The sequence below is a fragment of the Amblyomma mixtum genome, chromosome 9, assembly GCF_055824585.1.
Source record: "Amblyomma mixtum isolate Tamu chromosome 9, ASM5582458v1, whole genome shotgun sequence".
Taxonomy (NCBI): domain Eukaryota; kingdom Metazoa; phylum Arthropoda; class Arachnida; order Ixodida; family Ixodidae; genus Amblyomma; species Amblyomma mixtum.
Genome location: NC_143020.1, coordinates 46283250 through 46292370, shown reverse-complemented (window position 1 = coordinate 46292370; position 9121 = coordinate 46283250). Strand labels below are relative to the sequence as shown.

General features: G+C 44.8%; 1 protein-coding gene across 1 annotated transcript; it reads left to right on the top strand.

Annotated features, from left to right (window-relative positions):
* The first annotated feature begins 3264 nt into the window (after positions 1-3264).
* On the top strand, positions 3265-8919 carry LOC149328889 (E3 ubiquitin-protein ligase PDZRN3-like). Its single transcript, XM_089559890.1, has 2 exons — positions 3265-3632; positions 6134-8919. Exons 1-2 carry the CDS (start codon positions 3351-3353, stop codon positions 6776-6778), a joined length of 927 nt encoding a protein of 308 aa, XP_089416016.1. The 5' UTR covers positions 3265-3350; the 3' UTR covers positions 6779-8919.
* The last annotated feature ends 202 nt before the right edge of the window (positions 8920-9121 follow it).

Here is a 9121-nt window from a genome sequence, read left to right as displayed (position 1 = left end):
TCTTAAACGCAATCTCTTTGCTGCCCTCGAAAATATAAGACTTGTGAGCAGCGAATGTGACTTAATCCTTCTGATTTTGTTGAACAGGCTACTCTAAATTTTGAATGCTAAGAGAAACAAAATAGATACCCCTTTCCAGTGCGGCCGGTGCACTGGGGACCCTGACAACCCGTCCTAGCATGTCCATCACCGTGAAGACGCAGTTCCTGCATCAGGCGTAAAACAAATTCAGTCGGCCAGAAGATTACGTCCATCGGCAGAAAGAACATGTTCTGCGTTTTTAGAGCTCAGCAATACACTTCCTGTGGCCATGCCACTCCTCATGGGCTACGCCACAAGCTTAGGGCGTAGTAAGCGACCAGTGACGGCTAAACGAACAAGGCACCGCGAGGAGAGAACGGTGCGTCACTCGCTTTCTCCACACTGCAAGCAGAGGTACGGGCATCGAGGAACGCTGTTCGCAACTCCGGAAAAAGTTACCTATCTGGCAACACTGCACAACACAAACAAATATAGCTGAGGTATATGGGTGTGTGGCGGGATTTTAGCTCAGTGCCCGGCTTTCATTTCTGGGGTGTAATGTGGAATTCACTGATTATAGATTTTCTAAATAATCATCTTACCCTTCTGACTATGGTAAACGAATCGCCGCCGCGGTGGCTCAGCGGCTATGGTGCTCGGCTGCTGACCAAAAAGACGCGGGTTCGATCCCGGCCGTGGCGGCTGGAATTTCTTTGGAGGAGAAATTCTAGAGGCCCGTGTACTGTGCGATGTCAGTGCACGTTAAAGAACCCCAGGTGGTCGAAATTTCCGGAGCCCTCCACTACGGCGTCTCTCATAGCCTTAGTCGCTTTGGGACGGTAAACCCCATAAACCAAACCAAACCATGGTAAACGAATCGTCATCTCGAGGAAACTTAAAAAAAAAGTGAGCGCGTACTTGTTATCGATTCAGATATGATTGTCGCCTTGAAAGTGCAACATGCTTTCACTGTTTCTGTTATTTATTGCATGTACCTTCCATTTTAAGTGCATGTATGTACTTTATGTAGTTTGCTTACCCTGTGTTGCTTGAGTGATTTGTGTATTCCGAAAGGGGACTGACACTTAGGCATTCGTTGTCTTTTTGTCAGCCTCCTCGACAGAATTCCTTTGTGTTTCTGTCAAAATAAACATTCATTCAATTCAATTTAATTCAATCGCTGTTCTTTGTCGTAAGGGAGTGGTCTATACCGGTCAACCACTTCATCCTGACTGGACTCAAGAAACACACAGATGACCGCGCGGAAATCGTCGCCCTCAGCGTGGGGCGTCCTGACAGCAGCGTGAGCCACACCAGATCTTTCGCGAGATAAAGAGCGTCTTCGCCTTGGGAAGCTAGTTCCCATGCCCTACAGGCATTTTGGAAACAAGCAAACGTATATGTTCATCACTTATTCACTGCTGCAGGCAACTAGCCTACAGCTTTCCTTCGGACTTATTACGCATAAATATTGTGCACTTTCGACTTTTCTGAGCAGCTTGATTGGTTGAACGCGGTATTTATCTGCAGCTGGCTACGGTAACGCCATTAGTGAAGCACTAAGTAACAGCATGAGAAACATTGAAGTGGTTGCGCTTGCCGGAAATGTGTAGTTTTGAGAACTTGTTCGGAAACCTCCCTTTGACGGCTTCTAGATCGCCAAGCCGTGTACGCATCGAATCATACGGTATTCCATAGCTTGTTTAGAATAGGGAGCACCATGCAAGGTATAGGAAAATATTGTAAAAAAATGTTTATGGGGGAGCCTGTACGCAGCGGTTGTCTTACGCTCGTGCTGAATAACGAATATTGATCTGCCTGCGCAGACCGATTTGCCGCCTGTGTGCCAATTCCGTCATATGTGGTCCTTGCAAGAGCGAGAAGGGTAGGCATCAACGGAATGCGATGCAAGGGCAGTTGGAGACGTGTGGAAAAAAGAGAGCGGATTCAAAGGCAGATAAGTTTGAAGTAAGCGTGAGAGGGGGGGGGGGTAGTGGGGGAGGCAATACGACTAACCACAGAGTCTAGCAACACCACCAATTGATCCACTACTAACGTCCGCCGCTCTAATCGGCTCGTCTCTTACTTATACACAACTACGTAGGCCCCCTTCTTCATACAGCACCGATTTAACGTAAGGTCATGCAGAACGAAGCACTGCGTGCTGATTGAGTGCAATAAAAAATTTGGCCTATGACTTACACGTAGATGCATATCATCAATCAAATCAACGTAAACAGAGCTGGAGATAATACAGAAAGCTCGAAGGGAAGTTCAGTTGTGAAAGACGCGGCGCCTGAAAAACGAAACAGTGGACACAGCATGATCCTCCTACATTAAATACGTGATAGCATGGAATGCTTATGCTAACTGTGAAGGGAAAAGTTTAGTCGCGAGAGATAGTTCCCACACACGCACCCAGGGTCGCCACGTTTCTTGCTTTGAATCCTCAGGCTTTCGATTGATAACGCTCTATCGGGCGGGACGTCTGATGCCAACGGCGAACACTAAAACGAGACTGGGGAAACTCTCCGGCAAGAATAAACAGATAATAGAAAGGAGCTTCGACCTTATTTTTTTTCGTTTTTTTAGCTTTCATGTGTCGGCATCAGGCCGAGTAAAGAGAAGAGACGCAGTTTTACAACGCGTGAGTAAAGGAAACCAAGCGCCTAGAAGTAGTAGGCTACTGCACCGGACCTGAATCCGCTGTTTCTTGCGACGGCAGCTAGGTGGCGAGGAATTAATTATAACTGCGAAGAGGAGTGGCGGCTCGGACTGGTTTCTGATGCGGTTCTTAGTTGCACAACTTCGTCAGCTTTCCGTCTTGCGGCGCCACCAAAGCAGCACTTTGCCACAGAGCCGCAAACCAGGCGCGATTGCTAGCCCACGGGAAATAGTACGAAAGAAAGTTACGAGAGGGCATCAGTCGGTCGCTTTCGGCTGATCCTGCTGGCATTGAAATCTAGAGCAGGAGCTGTTCGGGACGATTGGCTTCGAGCACTGTCAAAGAGCAATGCCGATAAACGTTTAGGCCTACTCATCAAAGTTTTCGCTATTGAGGAGCAGAAACTCACGACGGGCCAGTTGGCGGACGATAGGCTCAGCAAGAAAGCGATAGGGTAGTTTGCAAAGCCAGTATAAATAGCGCTCTATCTGTTCCCGGTAAAAACGCTTTTGTTGCCGGCCGGGTAGGCGATAAAGGGTCAGATGAATGTTGACTTCGCCTCGCCGGCTCTTATCAGTCTGGCAGAATCACGCAGGCCGCGACAATAAGGTGTGCCGTTCCCGTTGCTGTAGTTGCCAACTGATCGGCTCTCACTCCATGTACAATGTTTCAGAGCGACGATTCGCAAGTTCTCTTCGGCTTTTCTGAAGAAATTGACTGGATACCTTTTCGTTTCGTCAAGCCCCTTCCCGAAAATGTAGTGTGCAGCGTTTGCAAGTGCGTGCCGAAAAGGAATTGCTTTCTGCCATGTCGTTGTGTGCTTTGCGAGCCTTGCTACGAGCAGTGCAAAGCTAGAGGAGGAATCTGTGTGCTGGACGGACAAGTTTGCCTGGAAGGCCAAGAGGACTGGCGGGAGGTTTCAGCCGAGAAAGTCATGAAAAAAGAGGTAAAGCGTGTGCTTTTTAGCACATTGGGAAAATTTTTTTACCGCAGTTTGCATTCCAGAAGTTCTTCATTACGCGCAGAATTTCGTGATATTTAAGACTTGTTCCTTCAGAAGGTGGACACAATTATGACGCAGACAGCGCGTGCGCACGTGACTCAGCTAGCAAAACAAATTATTTTATATCGTTGGACTATCAGTTGCTTGGAATAGACGACGAATGGGCGGACAACTTGGGTGCACTGGAAACTTTCGCTTTATCTGCCTCTGTAGCTTTCCACGACTTCTTAGATACGAGGGCACCTCTTCCGACAGAAAGCTGCTGCTCACACCAGTAGCGATTGTGCTGAAACTGGGAGTTTTATTTTCTTAAAGGCGCCAAAGCGGTACAACAACGTGCAGCTAAGTGGAAGCAGTTGTGCACGGCTGCGATCATTCCAGTTAAGTCAGGTCGCATACCGTGTTACAAGCAAATGACGAAGCCGAGTTCCGGCGCTTTGAATGTGTGCTAACAAACGGTACAAAGGTCCGTGGCATTATGAAACACGTTACTGGTGACAGTTTTATTCCGTTAGCAACACAAGCCTCAATTTGAGCACCCGTCTAAGGCCAACGCATCGCGAGCCTAAAAGAGCGCTGTGGCAGCAATCGGCCCATAGACTTTCTGGATAAGCAATTTCGTTTGCTTTCGACAGCTCAGCGATCACGATTTTCTGCCCGTTTCCTGCTTGGGATGTTTATTAATCATGTCCTCTTCTTGTTGTTGTTTTGGTGCTTGCAGTATATTTACCGAGATATCAAAGCAATAAACCTTCAGTTGTTTAATAATGATGATGATGAAGAAGTCCTCAGGCTTAATGGCACATACCCACGGCAGGGGAGTGGCCAGGGTGCATAGCGGATACGAAAGCACTCTTGTACAAGGATTTCAGCGCCTATATCTCGTCTTCCCTTTCTTCGTCATTCATGCAGTTTGCGCTGTTTTCATTGGTATAGACAACCAACTTGCTCATAACGTGTTCTTCAGGTATTTTCAACTATACATTGAAAAAAAAATAGCCAAGCATAGTAGCTTTGTCTGCAATTTGCTCTCTAAAATTTGCAAACACATTGCACACAGCTATGAGGCTGTCTCCAAATACCAAGAACTTCCCACTACACAGACCATAAAAGGTGTGTAACACTACTAGAGCATATTATGTAAGGGAAACGCCAGTTTTGCAGAAATGACAAATGGAAAAAAATACATGCTTTTGCATCCTAAATGCAACTGAAATTTATTTTCACGATTAATTTAGAAAGCATATGTAGAATTCTTCTCTTCTTAACGTTGCTTATAGTGCGGCGTTTAAAAGTTAATTGGTTAATGCTCGTATATGCCTAATCGGTGATTCTCTACTTTGCATTTATAGATCTCTGGCAGTTCTAATTCCACTGCGGGCGCAGTGATGCAGCGGCTAAGCGATGCGCCTCTGCCCTGCAATGGCAGGGATGGCACCTGTGCGGCTTGCAAGACCCAAGCTGCTATTTGCATGCACCCTCTCGAAAACAATCATAAATTTTTCTGCCACTTTCCACTGCGGGCATTTACTCAAAGTCCGGTGGGCGGGTTGTTATGACATTACAAGGTCTCGTTACGTGGTACGCCGCCTGCCCCTTAGGTTCCTCCTTTGGGAATTTTTCGCTCATTACCGACGCCGACGATGACGCCCGCATTTCTGCGACGCGGGACCCTTGCCGGTATCGGGTTAAAAGAGCAATGAAAACAGCGCACGCGATGGCAATGACGAGGAATGGGGCGGAGCAGTGCGCAGCCTGTCAGTGGTTCCACGGGAGATTGCAGGGCTCTATGACCAATCCAAAGCTGTAACAGCTGTCTCTGATTTATACGTTAAGGCGGTTAAGGCGGTAATCCTAGTTCTACATATTTTTAACGCGACAGCGTTAAGGTTTTTCTTCAGCGCAAACCGCGGTGTTTGTCGTCGTTTGGACGAAAAAATTATGTGTAGTAAATAGAGAGTGACGTCAGAGCCAAGCAATGTCGGTTAAAATAAACATTCATTGGTGAAGGGCTGTTATCGAACCTATGCTGCATTGGTTCCGAGCCAAGCAGGCTAGCCAGGGTTAACCTCTTAGGTAAAATGGTTAACCTTAAGTGGTTAACCTCTAGGGTAAAATTAAGTGGTTAACCACTTTTTGCCTCAGTGAGCGCTGGGTCTAAACTGTCTTCAAAACTTACATCTGACAAAGCTACGTGGTGTTATCCTGAGAGGTACCCGATCTAATAATGCCTTTATTGTTGTGTGTAACTTTGCAAACAAAACTTCCGTAAAATTTATAGAACTGAAAGATAATTTAAGTTTTCTAGAAAACTAGGCCGCACATGCTGCTTCGAATAACAAAGGAAGTAGTCACGCCTAGTGCATGCCGCTTCCCTCACCAGTGTTCTAACAAACAAGTCAGAACGTTCTAAGACAAATGCCATGCTTTTTGGTTCGCCGCAGGTCCGCTGCTGGAACAAAGAGAAGGGCTGTGAAGCGGTCGGCAACGTCTCGACAATGATCAGCCACTTCCATACAACGTGTGATTACCATCCAACGCGCTGCCCCGAGTGTGCTTCTTCAGTGCTTCGGAGAGACATGGTTGCCCACTTGGAGTCCCGCTGCAGTGAGAAGGTTTTGAGTCGAGCTTTGCCAGACCCTGGAAGTGCGATCCCGAGAAGTGAGCTGGATGTGATTAAAACGGCTCTGCGAGAAGTCAAGGACGCCTTGCAGAATGCATTGAGAGAGCAGGACGCCTTGAGGGGAACAGTCGCCGAACTCGCTGCAGTTCATCAAGATGGTCTTTGTAGTGCCTCGCCTGAAGGAAATGAACTAAGAGAAATCAGGGAAGGCTTATGCCGCGCAGAGGCGATGATAGCAGAAAACGCCAAACTTTGCGACCGACAACTAGCTGAGGTCGCTGCGCTGAAAAAAATTGCGGAAGAAGGTATAGGAGAAGTTAAATCAGCGTTAGAGGATTTGAATCGCTGTAAAGAAGAGCAAACAGAGAAGGAAAGCACATTTGTTGAGATTTTTGGTGAAAAAATAACTGAACTAGAAGAAGAGTTAGGAACAATAAAAGCACAACTGCAGGGAGATAACAAGTGAAGTTCAAAACTGCAGCCAGCGGATACAAATTGTCATCCACCTTTCTGGCCTGTGGGAAAAGAGGTGAAATGTGCAGGAACTTTGATCTAAAAAAAAGCGAAAAAAAAAAGCGCGGGATTGGTAGTTTTCAGTATCTTCCGCCTGCGTTTCACTCATATGATGCCTAAACAATCAAACCGTAATCAATCGTGCACATTAAAGTAGAAGTTTAGATTCTGACCACTGTAAATCCCCATTCCTTGAAATAGTCACTTTGAAAATGCTCTTAAGACCCAAATAAAATATTCCTTTAGCTAATACAAAAAAAAATCTGGAGATACCAGGTCCCATTTCCAGCTTTTCTCATGTTCTTTGAAGCTTGAAGCCCAGCAGATCAGTTTGGTAAAGAGGGTTTTTGTACTAAGTACCTAGCTCTCTAGTTTGCCGACCTTAGTGAAACGGGATGAGCCTCTCAAATGCCGCCTGTAGTTTCTATATTTATAAAGATGCCATAACAACGATACAAAGTTAGCTATCCCTAAACTACACCTTGAGGAGCTCTAAAGTATCGAAAAATTGGCATAGTTTAGGCGTTTTTCATGATGTGGAATTTCTTTTACACGCGCATTTTTTTCGTAATACCTTTTGAGCGATACGTAAGTTTACTAGGAATGACCCCTCATCTACTAAAACTGATAGTGTACATGGCTCAATCCAGAACAGAAGGATTAAACAACGTTAAAGAGTATTTCTCAATTATTACAGTCGTTTCTGAAGCAGCTCCTAAATCACGAGAAGAAAATAAATCATGCGATTTCCTGCACTAATTATAGCAGATGAAAGATTATACTTATTACATTAATATGTCATTTTTTCAACTGATCTTAGATGAGAAAAATAAACTCAGGGTACGGACAATATAAAGGTTCAAATGTGCATAACGCTGTGAAAACTGAGACAAAAGCAATTAGTGTTCTCTTTCGTACTAACTCTGGGACGCATGGTAAATCGAAGATTTGTTCTTTAATAAGCAATTTTGTGGTATTTTCGACCGGATGATTTTGGCTGTTTAATGTGAGCAGTTCATCAGGAATCAAATAAAAAATGAAATACCAAGCTCATTTCGTGGCGGCTGTAGGTAGAAAGCACAAGTTTTACAGTGGCCATCAAAAAAGATTGCACCGACTGACTAATCACTGGAGCGGCGGAATTTCATAGGCACAGCGGTGAGGTTAACGAAAATTCTGATAACGAGAGTTCGGGGCCGTTTTATTTCCTCTCTCTAAGTAAACTTCAGTACACAGCCATCGCCTGCGAAGAAATCATTTCTTATTTTTATTTTTTTGATGCGAGGCTTGCTGGAGCTAGAACGCTCCTAAAATTTATTATGTTTTGCACGACGGCCGCCCTAACAAATCTGGGCACATTCACGCATGGCGGGCAGCTACTTCAGCCAGCGCAGTGACACGCTGATGCATGGGAAGCGTCGCATTTGAAAATGGTTGCTACCTCCCGGCCTCCCCTTAGACTAAAGAAAGGAAATGGACCTCGCAATCTTGGTATCACAATATTCCTGAACCGCAACACTAACTGCTACGATCTCATTCCTGCGGTCGTGGGCACTTGTTTGAGTAATATTTTTTTACTGACACCTGTACATTCCAAGGAGCAAAGAAAATATACTCCTAGTGTAGCAATATTTCTGAACCCTGGGATAAGTGTAAATAACAACTTTTAATTATACTAGTGTTGTGTTGGCTATATAAACGACCACGCTCTACTGAAATGATGAGTAACAACAGTATACGGGTAATTTGAACTGCCATACTGATGTGAAGGGTGACATCATTGTGTATTTTTGCTTATCAGTGTGCGCATGCTTATTTTGCTGTGCATTGTTTGTTTTATTTTACTTGTATTTAAGCTGCCTAGAAGGTTTTAATAGTATGTCTTGTCTAGATGTTTTTTTTTATCCGTTGGTGACGTATGTTTATTGGTACAAACTTGTGTACTGGTTGTACCTGCCATGGTCCCAAATGACAATAAGAGCGTTGAAAATAAAAAAGCGTGGACACCTTATTTTCATATTATTCTTGACCATGATTTCTTTAGTGCAACAAGACATGCACAAACAACACTTCATAAATATTTTTCAACACCCTTGTAAGCCAACAAATTCTTTTTCATGCATGGGGAGGGCAAGCCTAGTTCAAGCAAAACACCCTTGCTATACATTAAGCAAACAATGAAAGCGCAGGAATAACATGAAGCCAATGAAATATTAAGAAACTAGTATTAAATGCAATTAAAGTGGCAAATATTAGTTCCGCACCTATGCTCATGGACAAAAACGATATGAACATC

Bases quoted from the DNA above. Each gene is read 5' to 3' on its own strand.
- LOC149328889 (XM_089559890.1), top strand. From the start codon at position 3,351: ATGTTTCAGAGCGACGATTCGCAAGTTCTCTTCGGCTTTTCTGAAGAA. The intron at 3,633-6,133 runs GTAAAGCGTGTG...GGTTCGCCGCAG, and splicing joins AGAAAGTCATGAAAAAAGAG to GTCCGCTGCTGGAACAAAGA.